At 36.9% G+C, this 15733-nt stretch overlaps 2 protein-coding genes across 2 annotated transcripts in view; one reads left to right on the top strand and one right to left on the bottom strand.

Annotated features, from left to right (window-relative positions):
• LOC100154042 (olfactory receptor 1J4-like) overlaps nucleotides 1-15733 on the bottom strand; it is a 58625-nt gene that overhangs the window by 41682 nt on the left and 1210 nt on the right. The window lies entirely within an intron of this gene.
• LOC100621729 (olfactory receptor 1L8-like) lies at nucleotides 2935-3879 on the top strand. Its single transcript, XM_003353646.3, has one exon. It carries the CDS (start codon nucleotides 2935-2937, stop codon nucleotides 3877-3879), a length of 945 nt encoding a protein of 314 aa, XP_003353694.3.

The following is a 15733-nucleotide window of genomic DNA, read 5'->3' as shown; positions in this document are numbered from 1 at the left end:
ATATATATACATCTATATAATACATATCATATATATACACATATGAAAGAAGAATTTTTAAAACATGATTTGAATAGTCACCAATGGATGCCCATCCAGTACACATATGATTTAGGACAGGGGATTAAAGGAAAAAAATTGACCAAAGAAGGGAGACATGCCCAGACTGAGGATGAGAGCATCCCATGAGCTAAGGAGGATGAACCTCTCATTTGGTGCCCAGACGAGGAAAGAAACACTATTGAACTAGATTCAACATCCCGGTTAGATTTGCCCTGCTGGTTATGTTGGCCAATGCTGATTCCCATCCAAGACAATGCAGTGATAAACCCTGGTGATATAAAAACAGAATTTGCTCTGATAAGGAATGAGTGTCCTACGACTTTGCTACCTAAAACACTTCCATCTCCACTCCCCAGTCACCTCCATCCTCTTGTACTGCTTTCTTTTGTTAACAAATTCATTTGAGTAATAAATAAAAAATAAACAGTACTTCTAATTACTGTACCATAAATTAGGACTTCATAGTTCCCTTTTACAGGCAAAATAAGTAAAACTTATTTATAGTCAGAAAATTACATATCCTATTTTATGGAAATGAAGCAACCTATTTCTGTATTATTTTCTCTACTGTTTCATTTGAAGTCATATGACCTCATATTTTAAAGAGTTAAGGGCAGTTTCTGAGTTAGAAAATTGATTTGCATGGGAAAAAGAGGACAATGACATTAATTTTGTGAAACAAATTTTTTCTTAAGTTTGAGACAGATTGTGGAAGTAAAAATTAAAATATAGTTTAACATGCTACCTTAAGACTCTTGTAGTCTCAATTGCAAAGTTTGGCTTTTAGAGAAGCAGGAAAATGTGTGTTAGAGCCAAAAATAGGACTTCTTTGGCTGTGACCAGGATTTCCTCTTCCCACCTTGGGGACTAGAAAGTAGAGGGAGGAAAATTTCACTTTGGAGCCAAGTGTGACTTGTTTAGTTCAAGTCATAATTTATTGCACATACCTCAGGGACCTGAAAATAAAGAAACCCACTAGGAAATGTTGATAGTGGGCCACTCTGAAGGGCAAGTATTACGCTAACTTTCCCGGTGAGGATTTTTTTCACTTCCACCTTTCCCAGATGCTTCTGATCATTCTATAAGGACATACTTAATCGTGTAATAGCTAAAACGAAAAATTTCTGTGCACTAAAGCACAGTATTTGAGGGGCAGGAGAGTGAACCAAGGCCTATATGTGATTGGTGGAAAAATAACAAAAAGAAAAGTTGTTTTCTTATGCCGTTAAGTCACAGTATAACACTGCCCTTTTAGTGGATATCTGAGGCAAATCCTTTGGCCAATTAGTATGATATAAAAACTTAAAACAACCTTCAACTTTATATTTCAGGCATCCACATCTCAAATTGGTGGTACGGTCATAATTTGTGAGACATTATAAGGTACAGTATTTAGATCTTAAAATACCATTTTATTTGTATTCCTTAGCATAGTTTAGTAGTATATAAAAATATTCTCTCTTCATGGCTATTGTGCCTTTTCCTCTGAGGAAAAAGTCATAAAACCATGATACATGCTTAAAAATTTTTATACTTTAAAAAGGCTCAAGTAGGTATTGTAGATTTCTATAATTGGTTTAATAAAACTTGAAGGTAATATTTGATATCAGAAGAGCTCTTGCAATGATTAACCTAATTTATTAATAAATTTTATGTTAGCATATTATTTTTCCTTAGTGATATAGTATGTTGAGCGACCAAATTGTATTTCATTTTAAAATTCAGATAGTGATCTGAATACTTATCTTGGAATTGGCATATAATAATCATTATGAATTCCTTTTCTGTTTAGGAAAATTCTTTTAGCTCTGAAGGTACTGGACTGTTTATATTACTTTTAAATCTCTTTTGAAAAATTACATTAAATGATTAAAAATACAGGCCTCTATTTTAATTTTGTTAAATTGGTTGTTGAGTTTATAACAAACACACATAAATTTATAGACTTCCATGCTTCCTTGACATTCTCTAAACCTCAAGAAAATAGCTGTTATCCATCACTTGCCTCAGAGGGTAACAGCATTAATAAAATTGAGTGCACATTAAACCAGTGCTTTCAAGTGTCAAAATAATACTAGATGATGAGTATTCAAATTCCTAAATCTGGTATTTCTTTTTAAGTGGATTGATGTTATTCTTTCACTCTTCTTGTGGCTTTGGAAGCAGTGTGAATATTCATGAGTAGATGAATGAAGGCAGAATGCAAGGGATGTATTATCAACACAAACTTGATTTCAGAAACAAGAACCTTTCCTAATATTTTCAGTAGATTCATATATACCTTTTGAATCACTTTTTTCATTGTGTTAATGATCTTGAGGGTTTTAGCATTCATTCTTCCATTAACAAACTTTCACTAAGAGCCTAATTTATACCAAATGTAGTAAGTGCAGAAATGAAAAATATACTGTCTCTAAGCATGTCTATAGTTTAAGAAAGGACTCAAATGTGAAAAAAAATATATCCCAACCTGATATTCTATTCCATAGTGGTTTGTTGATGATCTAGCACCCAAAGTGCAACATGAACTCCACAAAAGCAAAGATTCCGCTGTGCTATGCTATGTTCTCAGCAGGGACACAGAGCTTTCTCAGAATAGGAACTAAAAATCTTGAATCAGAGAGATCCACCCCTGACAGTCCCTAAAGGAAAATGCCTCTCTGTCTCTCCAGCTCTCATCGCACATGACACCCATGGATTTGGGAAGGAAAGACCACATCAAGCACCAGGAAGCTGACAAGCTTTCCCTGCACAGCTGCGCTTTGTGACTAAATCGAGGAAACAAAGACTTGCTGGGTTCCCATGGTTTGGGGTGTGGAATTGGAGCATGTTTTGTAACAAAACTTCTTGTGCATAACTACACCCACATCAATGGAAAGAGTCAACCAAACCAGCAGTGTCTCTAAGTTCATCCTCCTGGGACTCTCCTCTCAGCCCAAGGACCAGAAGCCACTCTTTACCCTCTTCCTCACCATATACCTGGTCACCATCACAGGAAACCTGCTCATCATCCTGGCCATCCGCTCGGACCCCCAGCTCCAGACTCCCATGTATTTCTTCCTGACTTTCCTGTCTTTCACTGACATTTGCTTCACAACAACCATTGTCCCCAGGATGCTGGTGAACTTCTTGTCCCATAAGACCATCTCCTATGCTGGGTGTCTGACTCAGATGTATTTTCTATATGCCTTGGGAAACACTGACAGTTTCCTTCTAGCAGTCATGGCCTTTGACCGCTATGTGGCCATCTGTGATCCCTTCCACTATGTCACCATCATGAGTCACCACCGCTGTGCCCTGATGGTGGCCCTCTCCTGCTCATTGCCTCACCTCCACTCACTGCTACACACACTTCTGCTGAATCAGCTCACCTTCTGTGACTCAAATATCATCCATCACTTTCTCTGTGACCTCAGTCCTCTGATGAAATTGTCATGCTCCTCCACATTTGTCAATGAAACTGTGATGATGACAGAAGGATCTTTTATTTTAGTGACCCCCTTTCTATTCATTACTTTCTCTTACATACGAATCCTCACCATGGTTCTCAAAATTCCCTCAGCTGCTGGCAAACACAAAGCCTTCTCCACTTGTGGTTCTCATGTCACTGTGGTGACACTCTTTTATGGAAGCAACTTCTATGTCTATTTACAGCCTGTGTCCTCCTACACCATCAGGGACCACATGGCAACAATCGTCTACACAGTTTTAACCTCCACACTAAATCCTTTTATCTATAGCCTGAGAAACAAAGACCTGAAACAGGGCCTGAGGAAGCTGGTGGGCAGGAGCAAATTCCAGGCAACATCCCCTTGATTAACACACGATGGACTGTTCTCTCCTGGAATCTGTTTCCTACTGGTTCTTGGTGAACAATCAAACTCTTGGAGGTTAGCCTCTTTGCCCCATGTGAGACAAGGCTGCTGTGGGCACTTACATCCATGGATGAGAACCCATCATTTTGCTCTGCTTCTGCTTAAAGCATGATACACTCCCTCACTATTCCTCCTCTTTCCTAGGAAAAGTCATCACTCTCTCATCTTCCAAACACTGCTTTAAACTAATCTTTTTCCCAAAGATATCCTGAACACATTTCTTTCATGAGAACTAATGCCCCCACATCCTTCATATTTCAGTATATTACTGGAAATAATTACTGAATGTTTAGCTTTGAATGTCTTTGCAAACATTTGAAAGGGATAAGAGGAGAAGGAATATATTTCAGAGAATTTTCAGTTAAAGGAATTTTTTTTTCTTTTAAGGGCCACATCTGGAGACTATAGAGGTTCTCAGGCTAGGGGTCAAATCAGAGCTGTAACCACCAGCATTCACCCCAGCCACAGCTACATGGGATCAGAGCCACATCTGTGACCTATACCACAGCTCATGGCAATGCTGGATCCCCAACACACCAAGCAAGGCCAGGGATGGAACCCACATCTTCATAGATCCTAGTGGGGTTCATTAATTGCTCAACCACAAAGGGAACTCACCAAAGGGTTTTTATAATTCCTAATTTTTCTCTTTCAAAAAATTTTTCTTGGGAATTCCATGGTGGCTTAGCAGATTAAGTAGCTTAATAGATTACTCCAGTGTTGTCAGTGCTCTGCCTCTGGTTTTGAATCAGATTCAGTCCCTTGTCCTGAAAAATCTGCATGCCACAGGTGTGACCAGAAAAATTTTTTTCTGGTTTAAAAATTAAGTTTTCACTTTTACTCCTAACTTTCTCTTCCTCCCTTATTATTTGCTATGGCTTTATTCCTTTTCATTTTTACTCCTTGCTCATTTATAACCATACAATTAAAAATTGCTGGAGTTCCCGGCATGGAGCAGTCGAAACAAAGCCAACTAGGAACCATGACGTTGCCGATTGGATCCCTGGCCTCGCTCAATGGGTTAAGGACCCAGTGTTGCCGTGAGCTATGGTGCAGGTCTCAGACATTTCTCAGATCTGGCATTACTGTGGCTGTGGCATAGGCCAGCAGCAACAGCTCTGATTAGACTCCTAGCCTGGGAACCTCCATGTGTCACAGGTGTGGCCCTAAAAAGACAAAAGACAAAATAAATAAATTAAAAAATAATAATTGCTTATGACCAGAAAGAATAAGAACTAAGAAATTATCCACCCTATATCGGAGATGTTGAAGTCTTTCTTCCTGCCATCCATCCCTGAAGTCACATGTTTAAAATATATCATTTAATACTTATTCTAGACACTCCAAATCTTTAAAGACTCTAACTTGTAGAAACATTATAAAGGTGTATATTGAGTACTGAGGTTTTATTTTAATCAATCCCAGCATTTTTTTACCTTTTTTTTTTTTTTTTTTTTTTTGCTTTTTAGGGCCACACCTGCAGCAATCCCTCCAGGCTAGGGATTGAATCAGAGCTGCAGCAACTGCAGGCCTACACCACAGCCACAGCAACACAGGATCCAAGCCACCTCTGTGACCTACACCACAGCTCACAGCAAAGCCAGATCCCTGACCCGCTGAACAAGGCTAGGGATCAAACCTGCATCCTCATGGATACTAGTCAGACTCATTTCCGCTGCACCATAATGGGAACTCCCTGGCTTTGTAACAAATAAAAACTAGCAAAAGAAATCTAAAATCTCACCAAGAAGAAATAAAGAAATTAATTATGATTAATTATATAGAATTAACAATTTAAAGCAGGCTGAAAAATCAAACATATCTTTTTTAAAAATTCATTAAACAGAAAAATAAGATGTAGGTCAAGGTATAAAGGTATGAATATTGATTTTTAGACTTTATGAAGATAGAGCTGTATAGTTACTGGAGTAAGAAAGGAAATGCAGAGGGGGAGAGAGAGGGAGAGAATTTTTACTTCTTTACACATATTTGGAATGTCTGAATTTTCTCAAATAAATATTTATAGCTCAAGGAATTTAAATCTACTAGTAAACCAGATGACAAATGCAATGGTGAAAGATTTTGTTTGTAAGATACAAGCTGAAGAGAAATTTTCTAGGTACTTGCAGATCTGAAAACCCATCATTATTTAGTGCTTTCACTTGATTGATAATTTGATAGGATACAGCATTCTAGGTACCAAAGCTTTCAGAACTTTAAAGACATAGCTCACTGTTCTAATGCATCAAGTGTTTTCAGTGAGAAACAAGAGGCTGTTCTAATGTGCTGCTTGTGATCTCCTCCCCCACCACAGTCTACAGAACCCTGCACAAAACATGACCACACTGCCACTGCATAGCCTTTAAGTGGACCATGAGTCCACACACTATGCTCCAAGCCTGGGCACAGGAACTTGGCCATTGTCCTTGAAATGGACAGTCCAATTCTAAAATTTAAATGGATGCAGACTATTGCCTTTGGAATGGATTAGCAATGAGATCCTGCTGTGTAGCACTGAGAACTATGTCTGGTCACTTATGATGGAGCATGATAATGGGAGAAAAAAGAATGTATACATATATGTGTAACTGAGTCACCATTCTGTACAGCAGAAAATTGAAAGACACTGTAAACCAGCTATAATGGAAAAAATAAAAATCATTACATAAAACAATAAAAATAAAATAAAATTTAAATAGAAATGAAAATGACCTTGAAGAACCCAGACAGTCTTGAAGAAAAAATCACAAAGTTTGAGGACACATGTCGCCAAATATAGACTTACTACAAAGCTAAAGTAATGAATATATTTATTTATTTATTTATTCATTTATTTTTAAGGACCATACCTGCAGAAGATGTTAATTCCCAGGCTAGGGGCCAAATCAGAGCTACAGCTGCGAGCTTACACTGCAGCTACAGCCACACCAGATCCAAGCCATGTCTGTGACCTACACCACAGTTCACGGAAATGCCTGATCCTTAGCCCACTGAGTGAGGCCAAGTATCAAACTTGCATCCTCATGGATACTATTTGGGCTCTTAACCCGCTGAGCCACATGGAGAATTCCCAGTAATTAATATGTATAGTATTTCTTTGTGAAGACATAAATAGATCAATGTAACAGAATAGAGAACTCAGAAAGAAATATTTTATATTCATTTAATTTTTGGCAGTGTCAATGCAATTTAATGGGGAGAGATGGAATCATTTAATACATTAATCTGGAGCAACTAGATACACACACAGAAAACAGTTAAATTTTGACTCCACACCACATACAAAAATTAATCTACAGAGGCTCATAGATCTAAATGTGAAGAATAAAACTACTAAAATTTCTGAAAGAAAACAGAAAAATGTATGTAAATGTATTTATGACCTTGAGATGAGGGAAGATTCCTTGATCAGGAAACAAAAAGGACTAACTACAAAAGAAAATTTATTAAATTAAATTTCATCAAAATTTAAACTTCTGCTCTTCAAAAGAAACCTTAAGAAAGTGAAAAGGGAAAATGTATTTACAATAGATACATCTGACAAAAGACATACAGAGAATATATAAAGAACTCATAAAATCAATAAGAAAAAGCACACAATTCAATCTTTTTAAAGTAGACAAAAAAAATTGGCAAACATTTTAAAAATGCAGATAGTTACTATTGTATATGAAATGGATAGTCAACAGGGACGTGCTATATAGCACAGGGAACTCTAATCAATATTCTGTGATAAACCATATGGGGATGGATACATGTATACGTACAACTGATTCACTTTGCTGTGCAGCAGAAATTAATACAACCTTATGAATCAAATATTTCAATAATTTTTTAGAAAAAAAAACAATCCAGCTGTGTAGCACTGGGAACTATGTCTAGTCACTTATGATGGAGCATGATAATGTGAGAAAAAAGAATGTATACATGTATGTGTGACTGATTCACCATGCTGTACAGTAGAAAGAAATATATTGGGGGGAAAAAACTTGAAAAAAAAAAGACATTCAAATGGCTTATACCACAGGTGAAAATATATTCAACATCATTACTTAACAGGGAAATATAAATTAAAGTCACAGTGTGATACACTGAATATTCAATAAAATGGCTACAATTAAAAACACAACACAGGAGTTTCCTTCATGGTTGAGAGGGTTAAGGGCACAACATATTGTCCATGAAGATGGGGGTTCAATCCCTGGCCTCAGTGGATTAAGGATCTGGTGTTGCCTCACAGTCCATAGGTCATAGATGCAACTTGGATCCATTGTTTCTGTGGTTATGGCTGCCTGCAGGTGCAGCTCTAATTCAGTCTCTAGCCCAGGAACAGGTGTGACCCCCACCCAAAAAAAAAAACAAAACACAATACAGGAGATTTGTTGTGGCTCAGCAGATTAGGGATCCAGTGTTGTCACTGAAGTGGCTCAGATTGCTGCTGTGGCACAGGTTCAGTCCCTAGCCCAGCAATTTCCACAAGGCAGGGGTGCAGCCAAAAAAAAAAAAAAAACATAATACAGGCATTCCTGCTGCGGCACAACTGGACCAGTGGCACCTCAGCAGTGCCAGAACAAAGACTGGATCCCAAACCAGGCACAGGGGTTAAAGGACCCAGTGTTGCCACAGATGCAGTATAGGTCACAACTGTGGCCTCACCTGGGAACTCCATATACCATGGGATAGCCAAAAAAAAAAAAGAAAGCAGTACAAAATTTTCATAGGATTTGGAACAGCTGAATCTCACATTTTGATGATGGGATATAAAATTATGCAATCACTGATACGGGAAAGATGATACCGGAATCCAGGTTCTTGTTCATGGCAGTTGAAGAATGAACTCCATGAATACACAAGAAGCAAGCAAGCAAAGTCTTTATTAAATAAGAGCAAGTAGCTCCCAGGACAGCTGGGAGGAGGCAGAAGAGCCCCCTTTCTCTATTGTCTTATATGGATTTTCAGTCCTTAAAGATGGGGGGGGGTATCAACATGGGGTCCAGAAAGATGTGGTCTTCTGCTATTGGCCTTGCTCGATTATTTATATCAGTCCTTGTCTAACAGAGGTTTTATGGTTGGAAATGTCCCATAAGTTTTATGGTTTATTTGTCCTTTCCTTTCCTTAGATTAAGTCACCATTTCTCTCATTTCTTTTTATCAGTTGAGGAGTGGGCTAGAGATTCACATTTCCTACAATAAACAAAGCCTGTGGGGAATGCACATTTCCTACAATAAAACAAGGCCTGTGGAGGAGTTACTCCCTGGAGCCCTTAAGCTACAAAAGTTAGTCAATATCCATATCGAAAGAATATATGGGAGCCCATGATCCTACACTAACTACCTGAGTTAGTATTCTGTCCCATCACTTTGGAAGAAGCTCTGGGGAGCATAATCTTGCTACATGCCTATAGAGGGCAGTAGAGCTGAACCAGAGATGATTATCCAGAGAAGCCCAGTCTGGGTTAGGACACATAATAATTGGAAAAGTGGGAGAACTAAGGCATTTGAAAAGAGATCACGTAATGATAAATAGTGGCAGGAAAGGAATTCATCATTCCTGTGTTAAGAAACTACCTCAAAGCAAGAAGGTAATATTTGTCACTGTTTCTCTCAAATGTACTGCTGACTTATGGCCAATATAAGAAGATATTCCAGGAACCATTTTTCCATACAAAGAATTGGACCAAAGCCACACCATAACAATTTCCTGAAACCTTTTATATATGATGTGGAGAGAAGGCAACAATCAGAGTTCCTTTAAAACCTGCCTAGACAATAATAAGTTGGGATTATCACTTTAGTCACATTTTATTGTTATGTTTATCATGCTGATTCTCTGTAGAGGATGCCTGCCTTTGAATCTCAGTGACATTCTGTGATTGTCAGCTTACAACTGCTACATTATATTTCTCTAACAAAGATGACACCCTGGCTAAAACAAGAACTGAGTATGAAGGAGACACATTGCTGTCCTCTGCCCTACATGTTGGAATTGAATTTTCTTTTTTACCTTTGCCAGATATGAATTTGGGTAGAAAACTATACTGGCAGGAATAGAGGGAATCACAATGGTGTCCAAGGAGGGAAAGGTGGCATGACAGTTTTCACATGTAAATGATTTCATTCTGGAACTTTAAAACACAAATGATTGAGGGAAGGCTTTTGGATATTTGAACTGAATTGCACTTACTAAGTGAATATGCTCACCTGGCAATCTCTTGGAGAACACAACACTACTGTGGTGTACAAAGAGTACTTGAATTAGTTCCATGCCATGAATACTCATGGTAACAACATTTGTGATCACATAACTTTGGCCCAGGAAACTAAGAGGGACTTCGGAATCTGGGATCTTGATTGAGTGTATTGAGTCAAGAAGAAATCACTTTCCTGAAGACTTGTAATTATAGTCTAAACAGTCACCAGGGGGAGTCATCACAAGGAAATTGATGGAACTGGCATTTGGCCCAGAAATATGGTAAAGCAATATTTGAATAGACTATGCATATACAGAGTACTTCTACTAAACATTTCAAGAAGAGGTAACTAACACCTATCCATCTCAAAATGAAGAAGAAATGGTTCCAAACTCATTCTTCAGCTAGCATCACCCTAACAAAACCATGCAAAGATACCATTAAAAAAAAGAAAATTACACTCCAATATCACTAATGAACACAGATGCAAAACTTCTCAACAACATATTAGAAAACCAAATTCAACAATACACTAAAAACACCATGTACTGTTAGCAAATAGCATTTATCTCAGGCATACAAGGATAGTTCAATATCTGCAAACCAAGCAACATTAAACAGCATATTAACGAAGGATACAAATCATATGATTACTTCAACAGATTCATTAAAAGCTTTTCACAAAATTCCGTATCTGCTTATGATAAAAACTATCAACCAAATTAGTACAGAGGGCACATAACTCAATACAGTAAAGGCCATATATGACAAACCCACAGCCAACATCATGCCCAGTGATGAAAACCTGAGAGTATTTCCTTGAAGATCAGAAAAAAGACAAGGATGTTCACATGTGCCACTTGTATTCAACATAGTATTAGAAGTCACAGACACAGAAATCTGAAAAGAAAAGGAAATAAAAGGCATCCAAATTGTAAAAAAAAAAAGAAGTAAAATTGTCACTGTTTACAGAAGACATGATACCTTACATAGAAAATCCTAAAAATGCTACAAAAAAAGACTATTAGAACTAGTACATGAATTATGTAAAGTCTCAAAATACAAAATTAAAATACATTAATCTGTTGTGTTTCTACACATTTATAATAAGCTATCAGAAAGAGAAAGCAAGAAAACAATCCCTTTCACAATTGTATCCGAAAGGATAAAAAACCTAGGAATAAGTCCAACCAAAGAGTTAAAAGACTTGTATTCTGAAAACTCTAAGACACAGATGAAAGAAATCAAAACAGACACAAACAAATGAAAAGATATTCTGTACACATGGGTGGGAGTAATTAATATTTTTAAAATGACTGTATTACCTAAGGCAATCTATATATTCAAAGCAATCTCTATCAAAATGCCAGAAGCATCTTTTACAGAACTAGAGAAAATAATTTTTAAATTTGTATGGTAATTCAAAAGAGTCTGAATAATCAAAGCAATCTTGAAAAAGAAGAAAAAAGCTGGAGTTATCACACTGCTGGAATTTAAATTATTCCTCAAAGCTACAGTAATATAAGCAATATGGTACCAGCACAAAAATTGTTTAATGGAACAGAATAGAACCAAGAAATAAATGCACACATTTATTAATTAATCTGTGGCAAAAGAGGCAAGAAGATACAATAGGGAAAAGACAACCTTTCAATAAATGGTGTTTAGAAAACCGGACAACTACCTACCAAAAAACAAAACTGGACTCCTTTCTCACAAAATAAAAAAATAAACTCAAAATGGATTAAAGACTTAAATGTAAGACCTGAAGCCATAAAACTCCTAGAAGAAAACAGGGTATGCTCTTTAGCAGTGGCAGTACTAGTATTTTTTTGGATCTGTTCCTCAGACAAGGGAAACAAAAGCAGGGAAAAGGGGGAAAATGGGACTACATCAAACAAAAAAGCTTTTGCACAGAATTTATCAACAAAATGAAAGGCAATCCACTGAGTAGGGAATAAATTTGCAAGTGATATATCCAATAATGTGTGCATATCAAAAATACACAAAGGACTCATACAGTTCAACATAAAAAAAAAAACCATGGACTTGGAGAAGAGACTTGTAGTTGCCAAGAGGGAGGGGGAGGGAGTGGGGTGGATTGGAGCTTGGGGTTAATAGAAGCAGACCATTGCCTTTGGAAAGGATTAACAATGAGATTCTGCTGTGTAGCACTGGGAACTATGTCTAGTCACTTATGATGGAGCATGATATTATGAAAAAATAGAATGTGTGCATGTATGTATAACTGGATCACCATGCTATACAGTAGGAAAAAAACCGTATTGGGGAAATATCAATTAGAAGAATCAAAAAATTGCTAATCATCAGGGAAATGGAAATCAAAACCATAATGAGATACCACTTCAAACCTGTCAGTACGGCTCTTTTCAAAGAGAGAGAAAACAAGCAATAGAGATCCTAAAGGAAACAACAGAAAAGTTAGAGTTACTTGACATCTTCAGGACACTACATCCAAAAAAATAAGAATACACATTCTTCTCAAGTGTACGTGGAGCATTCTCAAGAATGGATCACATCCTGGGACACAAAGCTAACCTAAACAAATTTAGAAGCATAGAAAGTATCTCAAGTGTCTTCTCTGACCACAATCGCATGAAACTAGAAATCAACCACAGGAAAAGAATTGAAAAAAAAACCTACTACATGGAGATCAATCAACATACTACTAAAAAAACCAATGGGTCAATGAGGAAATCAAGAAGGAAATTAAAAAATACCTCTGGACAAATGATAATGAAGGCACAACCACTCAAAATCTATGGGACGCTGCAAAAGCAGTGCTCAGAGGAAAATTCATAGCAATACAGGCCATCCTCAAAAAGGAAGAAAGACCTCAAATTGACAGCTTAACCCACCAACTAAATGAACTAGAAAAAGAAGAACAAAAAAGACCTAAAGTCAGTAGAAGGAAGGAAATCATAAAGATCAAACAGGAAATCAATAAAATAGAAGTAAAAAAAATAGAGAAAATAAGTAAGAATGAGAGCTGGTTCTCTGAAAAGGTAAACAAAATCAACAAACCTCTGCAAAGACTTACCAAGAAGAGGAGAGAAAAAACCCAAATAAAGAAAATCAGAAATGAAAAAGGAGAAATCACAATGGATACTGCAGAAATACAAAAAACCATAAGAGAATACCATAAACAAATATATGCCAACAAATTTGACAATCTGAAAGAAATGGACAACTTTCTAGAGACTTACACCCTGCCAAAACTGAATCAAGAAGAAATAGACCAACTGAACAGACCGATCATTAGAAATGAAATTGAAGACATCATAAAAACACTCCCTACAATTAAAAGTCCAGGACCAGAACCCTTCACAGGCGAATTTTACAAAACATACAAAGAGGAACTGGTGCCCATCTTCCTTAAACTTTTTCAAAAGGTTGAAGAAGAAGGAACACTCCCAAAGACAGTCTATGACACCACCATCACCCTAATTCCAAAACCAGACAAAGATACCACCAAAAAAGAAAACTATAGACCAATATCTTTGATGAATAGAGACACAAAAATTCTCAACAAAATTTTAGCCATCTGATTCCAACAACATATAAAAAAGATCATACGCCACAACCAGGTGGGATTCATCCCAGGTGCACAAGGATGGTTCACCATATGCAAATCAATCAACATCATATACCACATTAAGAAAAGAAAAGTCTAAAATCACATGATCATCTCAATGGATGCAGAAAAAGCATTTGACAAAGTCCAACATCCATTCATGATCAAGACTCTCACCAAAGTGTGTAGAGAGAGAACATTACTTAATATAATTAAAGCCATTTATGACAAAACCACAGCAAATGTAACACTCAATGGAGAAAAATTGAAAGCCTTCTCATTCAAATCTGGAACAAGACAGGGATGCCCACTCTCACCACTACTATACAACATAGTACTGGAAGTCCTAGCCAAAGCAATCAGACAAACAAAAAAATAAAAGCATCCAGAGAGGAAGAGAAGAGGTAAAACTGTCACTGTATGCAGACATGATAGTATACATAGAAAACCCTAAAGACTCAACCCAAAAACGTCTTGAACTGATCAACAAATTCAGCAAACGTCTTGAACTGATCAAACAAATTCAGCAAAGCAAATTCAGCAAATCTTCAGGATAGAAGATTAATATTCAGAAATCAGTCAAATGTTTGTATACTAACAATGAAATATTAGAAAAGAAATATAAAAATACAATACCTTTTAAAATTGCACCCCCAAAAATCAAATACATGGGAATACACCTAACCATTGAGGTAAAGGACTTATTTGCTGAGAACTATAAAACTTTAATCAAAGAAATCAAAGAAGATGTAAAGAAATGGAAAGATATTCCATGTTCATGGATTTGAAAAAATAAATATTGTAAAAATGGACATACTACCCAAAGCAATCTACAAATGCAATGCAATCCCTATCAAATTACCCATGACATTGTTCACAGAACTAGAACAAACAATCCAAACATTTATATGGAACCACAAAAGACCCAGAATCACCAAAGCAATCCTGAGAAACAAAAACCAAGCAGGAGGCATAACTCTCCCAGACTTCAAGCAATATTACAAAGCCACAGTTATCAAAACAGTGTGGGACTGGTACCAAAACAGACAGAGAGACCAAATGGAACAGAATAGAGAACCCAGAAATAAACCCTGACACCTATGGTCAATTAATCTTTGACAAAGGAGGCAAGAACATAAAATGGGATAAAGAAAGTCTGTTCAGCAAGTATTGCTGGGAAAACTGGACAGCTACATGCAAATCAATGAAACTAGAACACACCCTCACACCATGCACAAAAATAAACCCAAAATGGCTAAAAGACTTAAATATACAACAAGACACCATCAAACTCTTAGAAGAAAACATAGGCAAAACACTCTCTGACATCAACCTCATGAATATTTTCTCAGGTCAGTCTCCCAAGTCAACAGAAATAAGAGTAGAAATACACAATGGGACCTCATCAAACTGACAAGCTTTTTCACAACAAAAGAAACCAAAAAGAATACAAAAAGAAAACTTAAAGAATGGGAGAAATTAGTTTCAAAGGATGCAACTGACAAGGGCTTCATCTCCAAAATATACAAGCAACTTATACAACTCAACAGCAAAAAAGTCAACCACCCAATGGAAAAAAGGGCAAAAGACATGAAAAGACATTTTTCCAAGGAAGATGTGCAGATGGCCAACAAGAACATGAAAAAATGCACAACATCCCTGATTATTAGAGAAATGTGAATAAAAACTACCATGAGATACCACCTCACACCAGTCAGAATGGCCATCATTAATAAGTCCACAAATTATAAGTGCTGGAGGGGTTGTGGAAGAAAGGGAACCCTCCTGCACTGTTGGTGGGAATGGAAGCTGGTACAACCACTAGGGAGAATAGTATGGAGGTACCTTTGAAAACTAACATCGAACTACCATATGACCCAGCAGTCTCACTCTTGGGCATATATCTGGACAAAAGTTTCCTTAAAAAAGACACATGTACCCACATGTTCATTGCAGCTCTATTCGCAATGGCCAAGACAGAGAAACAATCCAAATGTCCATTGACAGAT

Source organism: Sus scrofa, chromosome 1 (genome assembly GCF_054392235.1).
Source record: "Sus scrofa isolate SSC_HxYL_T2T_F1_AM1 chromosome 1, Sscrofa_HxYL_maternal_Yorkshire_Landrace_v2.0, whole genome shotgun sequence".
Taxonomy (NCBI): domain Eukaryota; kingdom Metazoa; phylum Chordata; class Mammalia; order Artiodactyla; family Suidae; genus Sus; species Sus scrofa.
Note: the sequence above shows the minus strand (reverse complement) of the source record. Positions and strands in the feature narration are given on the sequence as shown.